The sequence below is a fragment of the Eleginops maclovinus genome, chromosome 11, assembly GCF_036324505.1.
Source record: "Eleginops maclovinus isolate JMC-PN-2008 ecotype Puerto Natales chromosome 11, JC_Emac_rtc_rv5, whole genome shotgun sequence".
NCBI lineage: Eukaryota > Metazoa > Chordata > Actinopteri > Perciformes > Eleginopidae > Eleginops > Eleginops maclovinus.
Genome location: NC_086359.1, coordinates 19,635,205 through 19,656,127, shown reverse-complemented (window position 1 = coordinate 19,656,127; position 20,923 = coordinate 19,635,205). Strand labels below are relative to the sequence as shown.

General features: G+C 42.6%; 1 protein-coding gene across 11 annotated transcripts in view; it reads left to right on the top strand.

Moving 5' to 3' along the window:
* Window positions 1-20,923, top strand: part of ncor1 (nuclear receptor corepressor 1) — a 60,516-nt gene that overhangs the window by 26,472 nt on the left and 13,121 nt on the right. For 7 of the 11 annotated variants that reach the window (XM_063895912.1, XM_063895911.1, XM_063895910.1 and 4 more), the window contains 20 exons: window positions 973-1,106; window positions 2,145-2,440; window positions 5,012-5,077; window positions 7,646-7,782; window positions 7,866-7,971; window positions 9,820-10,252; window positions 10,344-10,467; window positions 11,118-11,295; window positions 11,901-12,068; window positions 14,741-14,907; window positions 15,914-16,028; window positions 16,326-16,411; window positions 16,536-16,704; window positions 17,032-17,157; window positions 17,239-17,322; window positions 17,406-17,656; window positions 18,304-18,607; window positions 19,204-19,431; window positions 19,632-19,820; window positions 20,228-20,368. In XM_063895912.1, the coding sequence (XP_063751982.1) occupies window positions 973-1,106; window positions 2,145-2,440; window positions 5,012-5,077; window positions 7,646-7,782; window positions 7,866-7,971; window positions 9,820-10,252; window positions 10,344-10,467; window positions 11,118-11,295; window positions 11,901-12,068; window positions 14,741-14,907; window positions 15,914-16,028; window positions 16,326-16,411; window positions 16,536-16,704; window positions 17,032-17,157; window positions 17,239-17,322; window positions 17,406-17,656; window positions 18,304-18,607; window positions 19,204-19,431; window positions 19,632-19,820; window positions 20,228-20,368 (3,502 nt within the window). The remainder of the gene's footprint in view (window positions 1-972; window positions 1,107-2,144; window positions 2,441-5,011; window positions 5,078-7,645; window positions 7,783-7,865; window positions 7,972-9,819; window positions 10,253-10,343; window positions 10,468-11,117; window positions 11,296-11,900; window positions 12,069-14,740; window positions 14,908-15,913; window positions 16,029-16,325; window positions 16,412-16,535; window positions 16,705-17,031; window positions 17,158-17,238; window positions 17,323-17,405; window positions 17,657-18,303; window positions 18,608-19,203; window positions 19,432-19,631; window positions 19,821-20,227; window positions 20,369-20,923) is intronic. The other 4 variants (XM_063895918.1, XM_063895916.1, XM_063895914.1 and 1 more) reach the window with 2 other exon arrangements.

The window sequence follows — 20,923 nt, the reverse complement described above, 5'->3', positions numbered from 1 at the left end:
TGGCTTCAGACTCCTCGTGTGCAGAGCAACGTTTTTGTAAAATAGACAAGCGACCACAACCCCCCTTTTTTTTTGTTGTCCCACTGCCTTTCCTCTCTGCCTCAGCTTGTATCTTTTGCCTTACCATTGAGCGGAGCACATTCCTTGGCCCCATCTGGTACCAGCATGGGATGTTTGGCTTGGCATAGCCAGACTTGTTCCAGCACAGCCTATCATGGAAGAGGCAGGAGGAAGCTTTCTGTGGTAACTGCGCCAACACTGATGATAAAGAATGCTGCCATGTCTTTAATCTCTGTCGGATCTGTTTTTAAAATTCCCCTTTTGAAAAATGGCAACTCAAAGGCAGGTTTTATCTGGACTCAACCTCCAACCTGTTTCTAGATTAAAATACTGATCTGTATGAGAAATCATTTTTAGCTGTTGCAGCGGCGTGTCATGGTCAAGCCCTTTTCTCTCTTTGACCAATTTATTTAGAGATAATGCGCCATAAGAACTGGCCTTACTCCACTCTTACAAATAAAGCAGATTGATCAGTTAATTATTTTGGTGATTGTATCAAAAGTTGCATGGCTTTAATTGATCTTTAAGTAATGTCTGCTGTCAAACTGAATATTTGAGTAGACTTGTACGGCCATATCTTTTAGTTTTAGATTTTCATATGGTCCCCAGGGCTCACAAGGCCAATGCAGGCTCTGTTTTACCATCTGAATATGTCTGTTTCTTGATAGCTTGTTGGAGAACTTGACCAGGAAGTGTTTAAATAAGTCAGGAGGGCAAAACGTAAGGTTGGGCAGAAGGTGTTCTTGGTTACAGTGAGATAGTGTCATACAGGTGGAAGATAGAAGCATTGATATCAAGACTGAAACGTATTATCTCCTTTGCATTTTACATGTTGACCTTTTCTTTTCTAATGGCTTTTGTTTTATTCAAAAAGAAAACCACTTACATCTTTCTTTTGGCTTTTGTTTCCAGCAAATAACACGTCCCTCACAAGAAGAAAAGTCAGACGAGAAAAACGAAGAGGAAAAATCTGAGAAATCATCTGAGAAAAAAGAGGACGAGGAAAAGAAGGACGAGGAAGAGAAAGATGAAAAGGAGGATTCTAGGTGAGTCTTGAATAATTGTTCGTCATAATAGTCAATGTGCTCCCAATATACTCCCTTCAAACAGTGTGTTGAAGCGCTAGCCAATAGAAGCGTAGTGATGTCCCTATGTTACAGAAGTAAACAAAGGAGTCCAATTCAGACAGGGGGGGAGTGTGTGGGAGAGAAACTCCCTCCGGCATGAACTTCGGGATTTCAGCCTTTGCAGACCACTAACATAAAAACTTATGTAACACTACAGGAAAGGGAAAATCCCCAAAATCATAATAGGGCCTCCTTAAGGGCTTAAATCCCCATATGTAATGTGTAATACACCCAAACATTTTTGGCAATGGCATATCTATTACATTGTCATTCCTTTTTTTCCTGGCGAAGGCACTTCAGTCAAACAATTTGTATCACATTTATCCATTTCAATATAGCATTTCTAATGTGATACTAATTCACATAATTTAAAAAAAATGAAATCCAGGTTTCAGTTTGTGTACATCAACAATATTTTATACAATATTAATGGCGCAGGAGGTAACTGTTAACATATCCTAAAGTTCAACTTGATTAGGGAGTTAGAATCATGTGATAAACAGGATGCCAAATATTGTATTGTCCCATAAAATGATGAATGAACCTCAGACAGTGCAGTGATTGTAAGATCTCACATCCACAGACCCTTGATAAAGTGATGTGTGTGTGTGTGTGTGTGTGTGTGTGTGTGTGTGTGTGTGTGTGTGTGTGTGTGTGTGTGTGTGTGTGTGTGTGTGTGTGTGTGTGTGTGTGTGTGTGTGTGTGTGTGTGTGTGTGTGTGTGTGTGTGTGTGTGTGTGTGTGTGTGTGTGTGTGTGTGTGTGTGTGTGTGTGTGACAACTTGTTAACAAGTCCGTCTGGCTCAAGGGTAGACATTTCAAATATGCTTTTCGTTTGTTTTCAGTCATGGAGAACAGATTACAGTAAGGGCCTGTAATTGCTGGGTCAAAACGGAACAGATATTTGCTGTACCAACATTCTCCTAAGCTCTGTTTTCCCCCCTTTCCAAAAACCACAGGGAAATTGGCAAGGACAAAGACAAGTGTGACGGTGGGGAGGACGAGGACGGAAAGGAGCAAAACACGCCGCGTGGCAGGAAGACTGCCAACAGCCAGGGCCGCCGTAAGGGAAGGATCACCACACGCTCCATGGCCAATGAGGCTGCATCTGTGGCGGCTGAGGAGGCACCTCCCCCTGCCCCTGAGCCTGCTTTGCCAGATCCTCCGCAGCTCCCTAAGCCGGATCCAATGCAGAAGTCCCTGAAGGAGCCTGCAAAGCCACAGACTCCAGTAGCTTCAATGGATGCTAATAAAGGTAAATCCTCTTGGAGATGCTCTCTGGAGGTGGTTGAAAATGTTTTTCTTTTATATCACATCGACACCTTAGTGCCACAGATTCAAAAGGGAGGAAATAAAATCACAAAATATGTAGAGAAAAGAGTGTGTCCGCTTCAGATTAGCGTTACAACCTAACCGAGCAGTAGCGGTAATGGTTTACGCTATCTGTTTGGGTTTAGAAATGAACATTACACATTTCTTGATGGCTGTGTCACATCTTGAACTTTTTTAAAATACAAATTAGTGAAAATTCCACATTAGGTTCATTTTTTACTTACCTTTGGTTGAGTTATTTGTTAAGTTGATGCAACATTCCAAAATGCACACGTCTTTTGCAAGCATCAATTACTGACCAGGGTTTCCAATCTTATTTTTTAGCTTATTTAAATGTCTTTCTGTAGAAAAAAGAAAATGTCCATAACAATCGAGTACTGTCTCTCAGACTCCTGAGCGATTGATTCCCTTGTAGGTAAACCCCCGCAAATCTGTAACCCCCGTGATTAAACACACAGTCACTCATTTCAAAGTGCTTCATTGTTTGCACTGGTTTGAGTTCTAAAATCACAAATCCACCCGAAGGAAGTCTCTTGACTGTACTCGATGCCAGGCAAGCACATTCCGCGCAATCAGTGCCAGGCTTTCACAACGAAACAAAAAAACAAACCCTGGCTGCTGATTTAATGCTTGATACTTTTAGCTGCTTCAGATGTTAAAATACTGCACAGTCATTTCAATTTCTGAATCCTCCACAGACAACAACAATACATGTTTTGTTCTCACCTGCCTGCTGACCAAATATAGTTCCCCTGGGACTTTTATGAAAGTGTTTTTTTACCAGTGCAGGAAAAAAACTTCATACTGTTGGCTTATGTTATGTTTACATCGAATAGCAACAAGCCACGGATAGATCCTAACAAGTTTAACGATATGTCAGAATAATGCTCTGCTTCTTGTCCCTCTTTATAATGTATACATTGATAAGCTGTTAATAGCCTCAAAGGGTAAAGTAGTTTTCAGGCACACATTGCCAGACGGACTCTGTCCTGCACTGCACCACTCAAGACGATGTATGTCCATATCCATGGCAATATGCTGCTCTGTTGTCATGGCTCTTGTGCTCTTCCACCCTTTTTGCTCATATTTTCACGTATGCCATTCCCTGTGGGTTAAGCTTGTTGTGGCGTTTAATCTGGATGGTTGATTACTGCTTTGCTCCTCTGCCACCTGCTGTCCATTGAGCTCTACCTCTCAGCAGTTAAGAGTTACGCAAGGTCTGTCCTAATAATGTGATTAACTAAGCATCTGCGGTGTGTGCTTCCATCCTCTCCAACTTTTGACCTCTCCGGCCCGATACTTTGGGTGTATCATGGTTTATGCAGAACTGTAATCTCCCTGAGGGACTGCATTCTGTATTTTGCGTGTCTGTTTGCTTGCCCTGTAGTAACCCCTGCAATCCTTTGCTGCTTCTTAGAAGTTAGTGGGCTAGGTGTTAAAGGGTAGCTATCTCTGAAGTGTTGAAATGGTGCCAGGCGAGTTCAGGAAGCTGCTGATTCAGTGGGGGCAAATGGTGGGAGTTTGATCTTTTTAAAACTAGTGGGTTGTGTGTGTTTTATTTGGTGAGATACTACACTCTTGGCTGTCTGTTTTCATAGGCCATGAGATTAATGACCACCCTTGAGAGGCCTAGCCTGTCACGGGGAGAACATGTGAGTTTTGCCTCGGGGAAAAGGAAGTCTAGTGCCGTAGACATTTGTTTAACTAAGTGTAACAGACTGTGTAGCCGGGAAACCTTTAGTAGGAGCCGCCTAAACAGTGTGAAACGATCTCCTCATCTTTGAGTGGGGGGGGGGCATTCAAGCCTCCTGTTGATGTCAAGGGTACATCTGCTGCTATATTGGTCAAAATGTTTACACAGTATCGGTAGGTGCCATGGAGGAGAGTGGGCTAAAGTTCATTCGGCCCCCTCCACACTTACTCTGCACTTCTATGAATTTTGTAGGAGCTGTGTTGCCAAGCCGAGGCTAGAATTTGGTGTGAGTGTGTCCGTGATGCGCAGTGTCACAGTAGAAGAGGTGGGAGGGCTCTGGGCTGGCTGTTGTTTCTGTCTATTTGTCACCATCCAAGGCCATTTCCCAAAGAGGGAGGCCGGGCTCCCAGCTCCTCCACTGTCTGGCACTACATCAGCTGACCATGGCCCTCCCCCTCATGGATTAGAGAGGAGGAGGGTTTGCTCGGAGCTGTGGGGAAGGGGGAGAGAGAGAGAGAGAGAGGGAGAGGGAGGGAGAGAGACAGAGAGAGAGAGAGAGAGAGAGAGAGAGATAGGAAAGAGCGACAGTAGGAGAGTGAGTGTAAGTGAGGGAGCGGGGTCACGGCAGCCCCCGAATGTAAACAGATTATTAGATTAGTTGCCATGAGAAGGAGACGGCTGAGAGAAGGACTGTCACTCTCTCTCTGTCTGTCTCCCCCTCCCTCACTCGTGGGCTCTCTATCTCTCTGTGTTTCTGTCAGTCCTGATGGGGCTCTGTCTTTTTCTCTCTCTGTGGTTTAGCTGGTGCTGGTGAAACCGGAGAAACTTCTCGCTGGACCGAGGAGGAGATGGAGGTCGCCAAAAAAGGTAGTGCTTCATTTTATTTCTCTCCCGCTTTACCTCTCAGTCTTCCTTCTTTTTTGTCTGTGTTGCTGTGGCTCCTCTTCTTTTTGCGATCTTTCCTCCCTCCCCCCTCTTCCCGTTTGTCTTTTTTCTTTTCCTTTTTCCCATTATCTGATGTTTGTTTGCCTTACATGAACGTCACGCTAAAAGAAACTGCTGCTGGTGCTTTGCTGGAATCTTTCAGACAGCGTGAAGAGTTTAAGGGATTTCTCTTTTAGCTCCACTCTTTTAGCTCTTCCTTCAAACTGTTCTATTAAGGCCTTCCATGAAGCAATGGAGCATGAGTGTTACAGCTTCCTCCAAACATCACTATCTATTATTCACATCCAAAGACTTTGTGAAGGCCTCTTTAAAAGTGACTTTTCTCTTGTAAATTCTTCAAAATGTTTGTTGCACTGGCGTCACACTGCACTGCTGCAGTCATTAGCCAGGTCATATGCCTTTCAAGACCCTTTGCTCCCCCCTTTTAGGTCGGCTTTGTTGATATATGCTGTTCCGCATAGATCCCTGAATGCCAAGAACCCATAGACTGGGGGAGTAAATAAAAGGATTAATGTGGATATATTAGGACTCTTGGAGATTTGTTTTCGCGACATTTCTGCTGTGATCTCCTCACAGTGCTTGATGTGTCTGATTTAGGATTAGGTGGCTAAACTCTGCTGTTCCTAAAGAGACCTGCTCTAGTCATATGACAAAGCATGTTCCGAAGTCACTTTTATCCTGCCCCGCCACAAATGGTATGTTTGGCACAGTTACCATTTATGACATTTCTGTAATCTGAAGAATTTAAACTCTGATGATCACATCTGAGAACTAGAGGATGAATCAGACATTTTAAACGAGAAAAAAGGAACTAAATGAAAATAAATATTTGTTGTAGTCAATGTGGTTCATTTTAAGCCTGCAATCTTATTTAACCTTTATCAACGAGTCGTTTTTTGCATTTGATTTCTCTTTTGCAAATCTATTTTAAGCTAGTCAGAACCATAATCATCATATTCCATGGTACAAGCTGTTGAAGAAGTAGGAGATATTAGGGCCATGTATATTTTTCACAAAATGACTTTCAAAACCGTACACCTATAATTTATATAAAACTAAAGTGCCACATACAGTTCCCATTAAATATGAAAGTAGAAATCAATAAACTCTTACAACTAAAACAGAAATTAAACATTATAAACGTCATAAAAGTTGCAGTTGGACATTTACAGTAATTAGATTCGTCATGCCATGTAACCAATCTTTTAAAATAAAGATGATACCATCTCCTCTTAAGGACTTTTGTCAAGGATGTTTGAGCAATGTGAATGGGTAGGTTGTTGCCATGGTTATGCTATAATACTGAGGAGTGGAATAATCAGCCATCTTTTCAGATCGGGCAGAATTAATGAAGTTATTCACTTGATAATACATCTGTCGTTAGACTTGCTGTTATGTGCCATGTGACCAATGTAACATTCAAGGTTGAACAGGGAGCGTCAAGGTCCCAAAACTGGGAGGACAAGTTTCTTGTTGTGTGTGTTCTGTATGAAATGAATCATGAGTTTTGTGCGGCTTAGATTTAGTTGCTAAAGTGTTAAAAACAAAAAAACAAAAATCTCTAGAACTCCTGATTATGTGCCCCCACTAGTTGTCTTTCTGTCTTGCATATCTGGATTGTGTGACGGTTTAACTAACTCTAAAGAAGATGATTGACTCTGTCCTAATGCCCCTCTTCCTGAATTTTAACGGAGCTGTAATGAGACTTTGTGTTTCGCTCCATGGTGATTTGTCAAGCTGCCAGCATCCCTCATCTCAGTAGGCTTGGGGAGGGAGGGGAGGTCACAGGGGTTACAGGATTTAGTGAAGAGAAGCACTGATGTCAAAGGTAAATGGCACTCATCCAGTTCACTGCGGCCTGGCAGAGCAGTTTCAAAGTTTAGTGGGACAGGCGTCAGAGCTGATTGACAGTGTTAATGTGTTAATCTGGAAGAGCAATAGCAAACCATAGCAACAGACGGGTGTCATTTTGAAGCAATAGCAAAGGTTCTCTACCGATAATACTAACAACTGCAGTGGCATTTTCCACTTCAAGATGAGACGGTTAAGAATGCCTCGAATTCCCTATATTTAATCAAAATACTCATAGGAATGCATGCAGTGTAATTGCAGATATGACAAGTATTTAATGTCAAATCAGGCTTTGGTGGCTAAACTCCGCTGTTTCTTTCAGAGCCATTCAGTTAAATCCTATTTAAATAATAAAAGAGTCAGAATTTGGTTCATTGCTAAGTAAACAATACATGTGCTTTGGTGTATAATAGTGCATACAGAAACACGGTATTAAAAAATATAATAAATATGCATTTAAGGAAATACAAAAAGGTTATGACAAAGTACTGACAAATATATACAGTAAATCTGCATACAGTTGATATCTTAAGTCTTAAATAGAGTTATCTTATATTTTGACACCAGTTATTTCTTAATTTGTGTTCTTTCCATCATTACAAACCTTAATTTTAAATCGTCTCTCATTGTCTGCACCAGGGCTAGTTGAGCACGGGCGAAACTGGACCGCCATCGCCAAAATGGTGGGCACCAAAAGCGAGGCACAGTGCAAGAACTTCTATTTCAACTATAAGAGACGTCACAACCTGGACAACCTGCTCCAGCAGCATAAGCAGGTAACCTGCTGTTGCTTTCTGTTCCGGTTAATCGCTGAGTGGTTGCAACAGTACTGAATAATTCAAAATAATCTGTTTTATAGGATACACGGCGGGCACGTGCCGATAGGTCTCAAGGTGAAGGTGAAGGTCATGCGAATGCATCACCCGATGATGAGGATGACGACGATAACGCCGATGACAGTGAAGGTCAGAGAAGCATATGCTCGACATTAAACACACAGACACACACGATTCCCTCTGGGCTGTTCACTGGCTCCCTCGCTGAAGGATACACTGCCGGCTGATATGTTTCTGTATCAAATGTTTGTCCTTGCCTATGAGTTGGGGAGCTTTGGGCCTCGGATTACCAAGTATCAAGTAAAGAGAGCGTGGAGAGAAGGAACGTTGCGTTAAGTACTGTGCAAAGCTGGAAAGCCTGATCTAAAATGCCCTCTGAATCGTCATGTCAGTCGCTTGATGGTGATGGTGATGGTGTTTGCTCTCTGCTGACTATAATTTTGAATGAGAGGGAAAAAAAGGATCAAATGGGGGGGGGGGAAGCAAGGGGGGAGAGGGCGAGATAAAAGATATGGACTAATTCGGAGTACATGGGCGCCTGTTGCATAACAATTCTTGGCTTTGAAGACTCAACAAAGCCTGCTCTTTGAACACAAAGTGCCGGTCCATTTGTTTGATCCTGCCTGGATCCGCCTCTCCAGAGGTCTTTATCTTTCCTGTGTGAAGGGGGCACACTTTGAAAAACGTAAAGATAGCGTGCTAGATATAGAAAGGGATTATGATTTTAGCCAAATGTTATATTACAATTCTTTAAATCAGCATGTTGTAATTGTAAGGCTCAGCAGATTCGTAGCTCACAAATAGCAGCGGCAACAGCACGAGGTCACAAGGTTTCCTGCCATTTCAGTCTTCCTCCCATGGAAACCCAAACTGATCAATGAGTTCAGCTCTGGTTGAGGCCTTTGTAGTCTTTTTTATTAGGATGTTTAGTTGTACTGTGATTTTGGTTTGAAATAAATAATCAGTGGGGGAATGTCACTGAGTACATTAACTCAAGTCCCAAACTTAAGTATTATTTTGACTTACTTTACTTTGAGTATTTCCATTTTTTGCTATTCTATACTTCTACTGCACTGCAATTCACAGGCAATATTGTACTATTAACTCCACCACATGTATTTATCACTAGTTACTTTTACATCTAATGCACATTATACGCTCATATGATACGATGCAGTACGTAAATACATATCAATTTAATATTTTATAAAGTCTCTCAAATTTGCTCCACATTGTCAAACTATGGACAAGGGGTGAAAACAGGATATTAGAAACGTCTTTAATAATAAAAAACTTTGAATGAGCCATTCTGCAAAATGGGTACATCTACTTTTGATGTGGCTCATAATACTTAAAGGGGCCATTGTGCATTAGTAAGTAATAAAGGACCATAGTAATTTAACTTTTATTAAGTAAAGGATCATAGTACTTTATCCACTTTTGTAAACAATGCCTGATTGTGCATAGACATACCATCTGCACAATCATCACCATGGCAACAGCTGCAAAAAGACGATATGTGACAGAGACAGGCATGCCTTTTTGAATATGCTTAAGAAAATATGACCTTCTGGTGTGAATGTTGTATTTTTTGTATTATTTTGAAAGTTTTGTTTTCTGTATCATTTAATTCTTGGATTTAGCACGGGCAAACTTAAGTGGCATGAAGCAATGCCTTTAAACAAACACAATTTGAGCATAGATTAGATATAAAACTAAATTGGCAATAACATTTGTCCAAGCAAAACGAGACCATAGATAAATACATAATGGGAAGGATGAAAAAGCAGGTTTAGATTATTACACCGCGGCTGTGTGATGATTTTTCTTTTCTTCATCTCTTGGGTTTAAAAGGCCCTTTATTCTTACATATATTTCATTTGGCTTGTCCCTTATTCCTAACGAGCATCCAAGTTGACTTACAAGTCTTGTGAGTTTGAATGAGTCTCATGCGTCTCTCCTCTCATGTGTCCTCAGGCGGTGACAACAGCTCGGATACAGAGAGCGCTCCCTCCCCATCTCAGTCTGGAGACTCCAAGAGGGCAGACAGCGCTGCAGGAGACGCTCACTGCTCTGATCAGGACAAAGGTCAGGCCAGTAATGGAAAGGGCCTGGAGCCTTTATACGGAGGGCTCTGTGTAAAGGAGGAGAAAAGCCCAGAGAGTGAGACCGGGTCTCAGGAGGAAAAGGCCAGGATGGGTCCCTACGGAGGCTCAGTGCATCCCAAAACCGAACCTCAGGACGCGGACATGAACACCGGAGAGGTTCAGGTCAAGATGGAGCCTGAGATGAAGGAGAGAGGAGAGAAAGGAGATCACAGCGAGAGGCACAGGGAGCTACACTCGGATAATGACTCCAGCGCCACCTGCAGTGCTGACGAGGATGTGGAAGCAGAGCCTGAGAGACAGAGGTGTGTTCTCATGTTCTGTGTACATAATTACAGTTTATAAGGACGGGAAATGCTTTGTTACATTTATACATTTTGCTTTGTGCCTCTGCAGAATGTTCTCCATGGAAAAGCCTACGATGCTCAACCCTCAGGGCTCAGTGCTGGTGTCTTCACCCAAACAACCCCAACTCAACATCCAGCAGATGCAGAAGAGGGCAGCTGCCATCCCACCTATGGTGAGTCACAGTTTCTGAGTGATCCATTCGCACTGGCACAGGTGAAAGCATGCCCACATTTCCTATTTAGGTTATTATGACAGGTTTCATACAAAGTCTTAAAATAAAATATAAAATTGCTCCAATTTCACGAGTTATGTTTTGAGCATATTATGTTTAATCTACACAATCAGAGAGCACAACTCTTTTACGGTTTGACATTTTAAAAAAAACCCTGTAGTTGCATCAAAATAATATGGCTTTAACAAAAAGAAATTGACAATATAGTTGAATTGCTGTGAGTATAGAGTATTTCTGTAAACCGTTACACTATTTACTTGAATTGCAATAAAGTCTCAATTTAGATGTAATGACCAGGCTTTGAGAGCATTTTAAGGTAACTTTTAATATTACTCTAAACAACCCATACGAGCCCTGATATAAAACCCAAAAAGTATTTGGGTTTGTCAACAGTGTCAGTCTTTACATTTCGACTTACCAAGATTTGATTAAAGTATGACATGTAAATAGTCTAAAAGCAGAAGGTTTCAAACTGAGTGGTGAAAGTAGTTCTTAGGTTTGTTATGCAAACTGTCAATGTCTCAATATCTCACTTCATTCTAATCTTGCATTCCAACTCATCTGGATCTTTTCCTCCTGAACTTGTTTAGATGCCTGGTTCTTATGGCCCCGGTGGCATACCCATAAGTGGCTTTGCCATGTTGCAGCAGCAGATCAAAGCAGTGCACGATTCAGCGCACCAGGAGGAGAAGCAGCGGCAGGATCACGGAGACCTGGAGCGAAGACCGCCCTTCAACACCCGCAGCCCCGGCGTTATAGACAGAGATGGTATGAGCACAAAAACTATCCTCATCCCTCCTCCTTCATGTTCATCGCTCCATCAGCCTCTTTCCCCGTCACTGCCAGCTGTGGACTATTCATAGGGAGGGTTCATTTTTGTTCACTTAAAGAATAGGACAGGGTGATCTGGACTAATACAAAGTTAGCTAACTCTGTTTACATGTGACGTAAAAATCTGCTTTGATGTCCCTTATTGAAATGCCTTGGGCTGATGGAGGGGACTTTGGTGGTGGGGTGGGGGGGTGGGGTTTGAAGTCATGTGACTTGAGTGTGTCAGTTTAGGACACTCGATGCTTCTGGGGCTGACGTATTTGAGCCTCTTAGGAAAGGAAAGTGCTAAAGTCGCTTGGCAGTCTACATTACAGTCATTTTTGAAAAGCCTTTTAGCACCTTTTAGTGCTGTGAAGAGCAGAGCAGCTGCCAGTAAGCTGCTGAGCTCTGACACCCAGATATTTATTACACAGGATTCAGCGGGTGTGTGTGGATGCTGGTGGCGGTGTTATTGTGCCAGGTCAGCTCGATGCTCACCGGCAGGGAGTTTCTCGTTTTAATAGTGGCTGTCTCTCCTTTGTCCTTATGCCTGTGTACTGCAGGTAAGCCCTTACCCTACATGCCTTATGACATGAAGCTGGCTCTGGACCAGGAGATGCACTCCGGTCGGCCAGGCTCTCCCTACAGACTCTCCCCCAGGGAGCTGAGCAGAGTCTCACCCCAGCCTGACCCCAACGCCCCCAATGCCTCCCGCTACAGTGTGCCACCAGGTAAAAAGCACACATGTTCACCTCCTCCTTCCCTGCCTTCTTGCCTTCTCTTTTCTCTTGCTGATTCCAACTAGCCTTGAAGGCACCTATTTGACTCTGTTGACAATAGAATGTTCTATAGTCTGGTTTACAATAACAATATTTATTTGTAGGGATGCACCGATTGCAAAAATGTCGGCCGATACCGATGTTAAGAATAACATTTTTGCCGATACCGATGCCGATGGCTGATGTTTTACTGTGTAACCTGTAGTGGTAGCACAATGCAGACTAAGGCAGCCTATCCCTTTAAGGGAGAGAGTGGGGGATACGTGTGTGCATGTGTAAGCGTGAGAGAGAGGTTGAGCGAGCCATAGTAAGTTTCTGGAAGTTAACGGGAGTAGCAGCAAGTATAACAAAGTCACAAATATATACGACGGCCTCCCAAGAACACTGAAGAATGGATTTAATTTACCGATCCTCCAGACACCCGGTACACGGGGCAGAAGTCCTGCAGCATGCGCAGCGTGCAGCAGCAGCTCCTCACAGAGGAGAGGAGACGCCCCCCCCCCGAATGACTTTAAAGTAACGGGAGACCTACAGTCACTGTTTAATCCTTTAAAATGATGCCCTGACTTCAGATTTGGTCCGTCAGATTTAAAAACAACAACGCTAATGCGACTTCTCCCGGTCACGTAGCAAAACATAAACATCGGCGACTGCCATCGGTGATGTCACCTTATTTTACCGATGTGTCGACGGTGGTAAATAGGACTAACATCGGCCGATGTCGATGTCTCACCAATGTGTCACCGATGTATCGGTACATCCCTATTTATTTGACATGTATTGACATCATAGTTTACATTAATAAGCTGGTATTTATAAGTATAATTACTTGATTATCTTCATTTTAAGTTGTGGCAGAGGAGGACTGTGATTTTAAACTCTCAAAATCTGGGATTGTCGGGATTTCAGAGTGCTTAGATCAGTTGAAATTCCTTTGGCCCAAGGCAGATGTAACCCTATTGGGGTTACCATGTACTATATGTATTTAGTCAATATATAGCGGACAAGAGAAATTCAGTTTGGAACATAAACAAAAAATCAGTTTATAGAAATGCTGATGTGAGAGGCGCTTTGCTAGTCATCCTGCCCAAGATGTGTTTCTGCAGTCAGTTTTTGGTCTGTTGATGGATAATGCATTTTCTTGTAGGTAGCATCATGGCTACGTGCTTTTGAGGCCAGGCAGAGCGTGTATCCCAGTGCAACCTCTGAAAAATGCTTGTACACGTGTACCATACAGTAGCAGTCCAAGCATGAGCCAGCTCTTTCTGGACGAATCACAGGAAAGACTGGGGATTTTAGAACTGCAGTGAGAACGTCAGTGCATGAGTCAGATATTTTTGGTATGTCCACCAGTGCAGAGGAAACACAAGCACACTTCTTTCCCCTCTAAGCTTGGCCTCTGTCCTACATTCTTGTCCCAAAAAGAGGCCAAGATGGTGGGTGAATCACTGCCAGTAAAAAGTTGCCATCATCACCAGTTTTTCTCTTTCTTTTTTGTGTGCAGATGAAGATAAAGTCACCTTATCTTGAAACATGAATTAACTTTTAAACCCCGGTGTCATTCCATTTCCAACACTAATAAGACCAGAGGAAGTACCATTTTTGCTAGCATTGGCTAAATCAACAACTTAAATATAAATAGAGATGTTTTTATTTATGTTTCTTTATCCCTAACAAAACATGAAATCGAACATGTAATTTACAGCTATGTGCTAAAAGGATAACAACTCACAGTTCACAGTCCACATATACAGAGGAAATTACTGTGTTGTTGTAAGGAGAAATCATTAATAAATGTCCCTTTTTGATACAAATAAGACTCTTATAATCAAATACAATTTATACAATTTGTAGATGGGGTTGCTACAAATCCAAAGTACCACCATGTGTTTACTAGAGTTTTGTTAATCAATCCTGTTTGGAATATGTTTTTTTAACATTCAAAGCAAGAACTGGCAGATGCTCTACATATTTATTGCCCTGACCACCTAGCTTTGGTGAATGGTAAATTGAAGCATGAATATTAATGTTAGACACAAAGTCTCCCTGTGATAAGGATTCCTACATTTGTCATAGAGCTGCTGGTTTACCTGTATGTCCCTGCATGAGCCAGCAGGAAGATGACGTCCATGCTCTGTTGGAGATGCTCTCTCACAGCGATTTGCATTTCTGATTTTGTAGAGTGTAGAGCATTAGGCATGGAGGTTACTCCCGGTCTTGTGTGTGTTTTTCTTTATCCTCAAAACCAGTTTGTTTCCTCGGCTTTCCCAGGAGATGGTAGTGCAGACAGCAGTCATGGGCCAAGGTTTCATCAAGTTGAGGATAGGCAATTAACTGGGGTCTTCAGTGCTTACGTCAACACTCACTGGAGACTTTTAGAATTAAGCTGAATATTTCATCAGGCACTTCTTGAAGGGAAATGGTGCTTAATGGAACCCTTATGTTGGGTGTGTTGATGTTGTGGTGTCTGGCATGCAGGAACATTTAGAGGACCGATCTAGGTTGCAGTGTGAGCTGATAGAAGTTGTTTTTGTGATTCATTTTGTATCCAAGACGTGTTTAATACTGCTGTTTCTAATGCTCAGATGCTGACAAGTCGTCTCTGATTCTTTTTGTCCCATCAGTCCTCCACCCAGCCCCGAACCAGCTGGTCCAGAGCATGGCAGATGGAGTCCGCGTGACGTTCAGCAGGCCCAGTCGACCTCCAAACATTCCCTCTCCTCCTCCACTCATTCCAACCACCAAGCCCACCGACAAACCCTCCTTCATCCAAGGAGGCTCCATCTCCCAGGTGAGACATTAAAGAGGATTGATCGCTTGTTTGAGCAAGTGGAGTAACCCTCCTGGAGTTTTTGACCTCTTGTAGCACTGAGGAGGAGTGGGTGACACATGTGTCAGAGGGATGCAATACACATTCCTGCCAATGGTTTTACACCATTCGCATGATCTACTGGTGGCTATAACACGATAATATATGTAGCCATGTGCAAGTAAATATAAAGAATGAATCTAAACAATGCTAAACATACCTAACATTCTGTTTTGCAAAGGTGTTATGACCTTCAACACATTTGTTAGATGTGTTTCTGTGCACACGTTTGTTTGTTTGCTTGCAAGAAAACTCCACAATGCACATTTTATTTATCAACTTAATGTGTCTCTTAGATTTAAGACATCTGGGTTGGATGATCAGCTGTTTTTCACAGCAGACCCACACAGCAGTGTTTAGCAGCATTTTGTTGGGTTTGACACCATTCAGATGCTGTAGCACAAATCCACACGAAAAGTGAGGCTGATATTTTCTGTTAATAGTTTCTCAGAAGGTATAACCCAGGAAGCTTCATTTTAGTATTTTAGAAAATTGTGGATTTTTCCAATGTTTTGGGATCATTGGTTTTTAATTTCTAATTCTTAATAAAAATGTGCAATATCATAACCATGGATCCAGTATTATATCCACACTTTTTTTAGTCTCTTGAAATGAATTAAACTTGATAGCAAGAATAATTCCTCATGAAACAGATGCATAGTTTTAGTCACATGGTGAACGGTTTTTCAGCATGCAGCTAGTTTTTCTTCATCTCACCTCTACAGAAATTGAACTGGCTTCTAGTGTCTTGTGTCCTGAAGGGTGTTTTGTGAACAGTAAGCTCTCATGTATCCTAGGTCATTGTAAAAGGTTAGGAAAATTAGTATTTTTGTTTAACAGCTGTAAAAGTATCACGCTACCACACTTTCTTGTTTTTGTGGACCCCTGACTTGCCTTTAAAATGTGTTTCCTGTTCCTGCTTTTCCAGGGAACTCCCGGTACATACCTGCCGTCCCATGCTGTCTACGGTCCGGAGGGGACTAAGGGCGCAGTGGGCTCCATCTCTTTAGGTCTGCCTCGGCAGCAGGATCCCAACAAACCTGGTAGAACTACACACACTGTCACAATACTAAGCTGATATGCAGCTTTCGACATTTAGTTCCAACCCAACTTAGTTAATAACAGCTTAAAGAGACTAATACATGTTTAAGGCCGTACGTTTTTTTTTCTCATCACAGCATCTTGGTAAAGTAAGCATTTCTGTATGATAACTGTGTTGATTGCAGTACTTTTTTTGGGAAGTATGCTTTTGAATTCAAATCTTGAAACAGTTATTCCTACGGTATTCACTAACCGTGCATGACTTAATTCTCTTTTTTTCCCTCTTTGTAATTCTCCAGGAGCAGCAGTTCCGTCCATGCAGGACGGCAGAGGCAACCCGGCAAAGATGGGCGAGGGTCTGACTAAGAGAGGGTCCATCACTCAGGTAATAGAGGTTTTTTTGTGTTATTACATGGACAGATAATTGGTAGATTTGACCTTAAGTCATGTATTTCATTTGTGTTTTTGTTTTTTATTTTATTACATTTTCCCTCTTTTCTGCACAATAGGGCACGCCAGCCCTTTCCCAGCCCATTATGGCTGCTGACCTTCTGAAAGGCACCATCACAAAGTTGGCCACAGAGGACATGAGCAACCCAGACAAGGCCAGGGGAGACCAGCTGTCTAAAGGTCATGTCATCTATGAAGGCAAGAGTGGTCACATCCTCTCCTATGACGGTAAGTGCTGAGTATGGAAGCCTTGAGAGGCCAGTGAGAAAGTATATCTGGTGGTGCCATGTGTGATCCAAATAGTCTTTTCTCCTGTGTCTATGACTTCAGCACAGATTCAAACAGGATAATCTTTCTCTAAGGTCTGACTTTTTCCATCTGTGTTTTTGATGGTGATTTACCTGAGGACAACAAAAAGTTCATCAATCAATGGATCACCAGAATCTCCCTTGCCTTTCAATGCTTTCCTATCTTTTATTATTGATACATGAAATAATTGTTGAGTATTCCCTTACTTTGCACATAAACTACAACCTGTATTTTTGTGCCCTAAAGCCATCAAGAACCCAAGGGAAAACACCCGTAGTCCCAGGACCGCCCATGAGCTTAAACGCACTTACGACATGATGGAGGGACCTTTGGGCAGGGGACACCCTGGCAGGGAAGGAGCTCCAATCGAGGGTACATTTTGAGTGTTAACGAGTATACACTTCCTGTGTTTTTGTCTTGTATTAGGATACTGAGTGCGCTCGTTTGTTTCAGGGTTAATTAGCAGAGCCTTGCCCAGAGAAGGTCTACATGGAGATTCTAAGGAAAGACCAATGATGACTGGATCCATCATGCAAGGTAAGCTCATTCAAAATGACCATAATACATTACTCAGTAGCATCATAATGGGTAAGGCTAAAATACTTTTCAAATCTTTACAGGAACACCTAGAACAGCTGCAGAGACTTATGAAGACGCCATGAAATATGGAAAGCAGATAAAGCGAGAGAGCCCACCGATCCGCTCCTTCGAAGGGGGAATTGGCAAGGGCAAGCCCTATGAGGGAGTCAACACTATCAAAGAGATGGGACGCTCCATTCACGAAATCCCCCGACAAGAGCAGTCCGGCCAGGATGTCTGCAAGACCCCTGACATGTCAGACAGGAGGGGTATGGAGGGCTCCATGTCCCAGGTAAGACCATTTTCTCTGTGGACAACATTTATTATTGTTTTTCTTTCAAGGCTGCACAATAATCCTGATTATTTTTCATCAAAATTACAACCCAGATTCCCTCATTAACTTTATCAGGTTCCCTATAAGCATTGGGTATAAGTATGAAATACTTCTGATACTTAACCCTATACAATGTGCTTCTGGGTCAACTCGTTCAATGAGGGCAATACGATAGAACAGACACTTTCCCGTTGTGTTTTCAGTGTTCATGTAGCATGAATAACACACTACAAATATTTTTATTTAAGCAACAATCTAAAAAGTGAAGCCAAAGCATCTCCATCGTCCCCTGGTGGCTGGCTGTCAGTTTAGGAAGCGCTTAAATATATTTTCAGCTGCATTTTCTATGAATGAAGCACACATTTAAAAATCAGGACTGCATTTGTTCATGTTGATTTAATTATTAGAAAACCAAAACCGGAATCAAGATAAATATGTAATTAATTGTGCAGCCCTAGATTCTTTAGATCTGTTCAGTGAACTTTATGGCTTTTTTATTGGGCTTTATTTTGCCTTTTAGATATTGAATATGCTTTTTCAACAAATATACAAAGTCCTATTGGTGATAAGTGAGTTACTAACTTGTTGTTGCTGTCATTTACCAGATTCACCCTCACAACCAGTCGACCATCAAGCACAACGTCAAGTCCCTGATCACCAGTCCCAATAAGCTTCCCCACAGCATGCCCCAGATGGAGGCCATGGAGCGAGCCAAATACGAGGAGGGCAAGGCGGTCCGCCACTCGGTGGTCAACTCCACCTCTGTCCTGCGCTCCACCCACCAGGAGGCTAACAAGTCCCAGCTTAGCCCGAGCATATACGAGGACGCCAACGCCCGCAGGACCCCTGTCAACTACAGCACCAACCCCGGGTCCAGAGGATCACCCATGATGGGACGTACACCAGAGGGTAGGTTTCATAACCATTTTAATCATAAACTATTGAACTTCTGGTTTTCACCCAATCTTTATGTCCAAAACTATATATTATAGAGTTCAATAGAATTGAATTAGACATTTGTCTTGCATAACTAGTCATCTTTTTAATAAAATAAGTTTATTCACAGTAAAAGTAATTATATTAATATGTACTCAGTGCTGAGGATATTTGGCAATCTTTTATTTCTCATTGAAGACTATGGGTTTTTAGTTTGATGCATGAAACGAGGTCTAAACAAAAGCCTCACAGATGTTAACGGTCTGTTCTGTGACACACGTTTTTGTATAATTACCCAGTATATATCCCAGTCGTTAATTTAGGTTTTAACAAGTCTTTAAAAGGCGGTTGCTTACGTACGTGACTCGGTCTTAACTGTGGTGCAGTTTGTTTATAGCCTAAAATCTGTTATCCAATGGAAATTCCTGTTGTCAAGGGAACCAGTGCAATGCTAACTCCAGGGTTTGCCTTCAAAATGACATCCCTATATCCATTATTTATCAAGTTGTCATTCAACCAAGCTTTTACTTACTAGAAGAGCCTTGTGTGTTCCTCTCTTTTCTACAAAGGTGTTATGAGCTCTGCCAAATCTGCTGCACATGAAAGAAAGAGTGCCATGACCCCGACACAGAGGGAAAGTGTCCCTTCCAAGTCTCCAGTGACGGGCGGTGACCCTGTGGGCTCTCACAGCCCCTTTGACCCACAGCACCGGCATGTTGTTCCTGGAGAAGTGTACCGAGCACACCTGCCTCCACATCTGGACCCCACCATGGCCTTCCACAGAGTGCTGGATCCTGGTACAGTATTTCCAAACCTTTCCACCATCTTCGAGAAACAAAATAATAATAGTTTGGATTCTTGGTACATTTTCATTCATCGGCACTACAGGGTCAGGGTTTGTTTTCAGCTATTGTCGTTAGCAGTTGCGATCAGTGTCTGTGAAGGCTTCTGTTTGTATTTTAAATGTTTCTTTCTTGTTTTTCGTTGTCTGCTACAGCATTCATGTTCCCCAGGCAGCCGTCTCCAACCGGCTACCACAACACGTACCAGCTGTACACCATGGAGAACACACGGCAGACCATCCTCAACGATTACATCACTTCCCAGCAGATGCAAGTCATCCGACCTGACCTGGCCCGAGGGTTGTCACCGCGGGAACAGCTCCCTTACGCAGCCGGACCCGGAGGTACGGACCTCCTCCAGCTGACCCTCTTTTACCTGGGGGGCGTAGTATGCAGATTGTGTGCTTGTGAAGTAGTGGCTACCTTTTTCCAGACGCCCAGAAGCAAATGACCTGGTCAAATTAAGCTGATTTTTGCTCTTAATTCTGGGGCTGCAACTGATTCGGCTACTACTCAATTCATGATTGGTTACGGTCTAAATCTCCATTTGCTGAGTGGTTGCCTCTTACAAGTTGACCACTATTCCACTCCCCTTTGCAGCCCTGTTGCTTACTGATCAATCTGTATTTGTGAGCACTAACACATGATGGTGACGGGTTAAAGCTAAATGTATACGGTGTTCATACGTAAAAAAAATTGATGAATCGGTTCTTGTTGTTCACCGTTGGCCCTTTGCTTCTGTCTGTAAAAGGGATTATTGATCTAGCCCAGATGCCTCCAACTATCCTGTTACCTCACCCTGGGGGAACAGGTACTCCCACCATCGCCTACCTCCCCGGAGCTCAGCCCCCTTTCCCTCCTAGGGCTTTCAACCCAACCTCCATATCTCAAGGTGAGGACCCCTCCCTTCCCAATCCCTACACGTGTTTCCTTATCCTTCCCCGCCACGATCTCCATATTCCCTCACACCTCTGTGAGTGCACTGAAGCGAGGAGGCAAAGGTTGGTTCTGCCTGTCCAGTGACGGATCAGGTCTACTGCTATCACACTGGAAGGGATTTCTCACACATCTGTCGGTCTGTTGCACGGTGTGTTTTTCTTTTTTAGCTTTAGAAATGATGCTCCTCCATAGATCATTTTAATGGGCACACTATTGTATTGTGAAAAGTATCTACAAAAGCAGTCACATCAAGACTATGTGAATGCAAAAGATGGAAAAAATGGGTAAGTTGCACTGTAGATGATGCTCCTGTTAACATTTTATAGAATACTAAGCTCTAATTCAGAGAAGTTACATAATGATATAACATCACCAGTTCGAAGAAGAGCTTGACTTGCAATCACTGATGGTTATTCATTAAATGGTCTTCTGGGCATTATCTTGAATCCAGACTTTTCACTGTCTTTCACAATCGACAGGCTGTTGGTGAAGACATGTAATTATTATT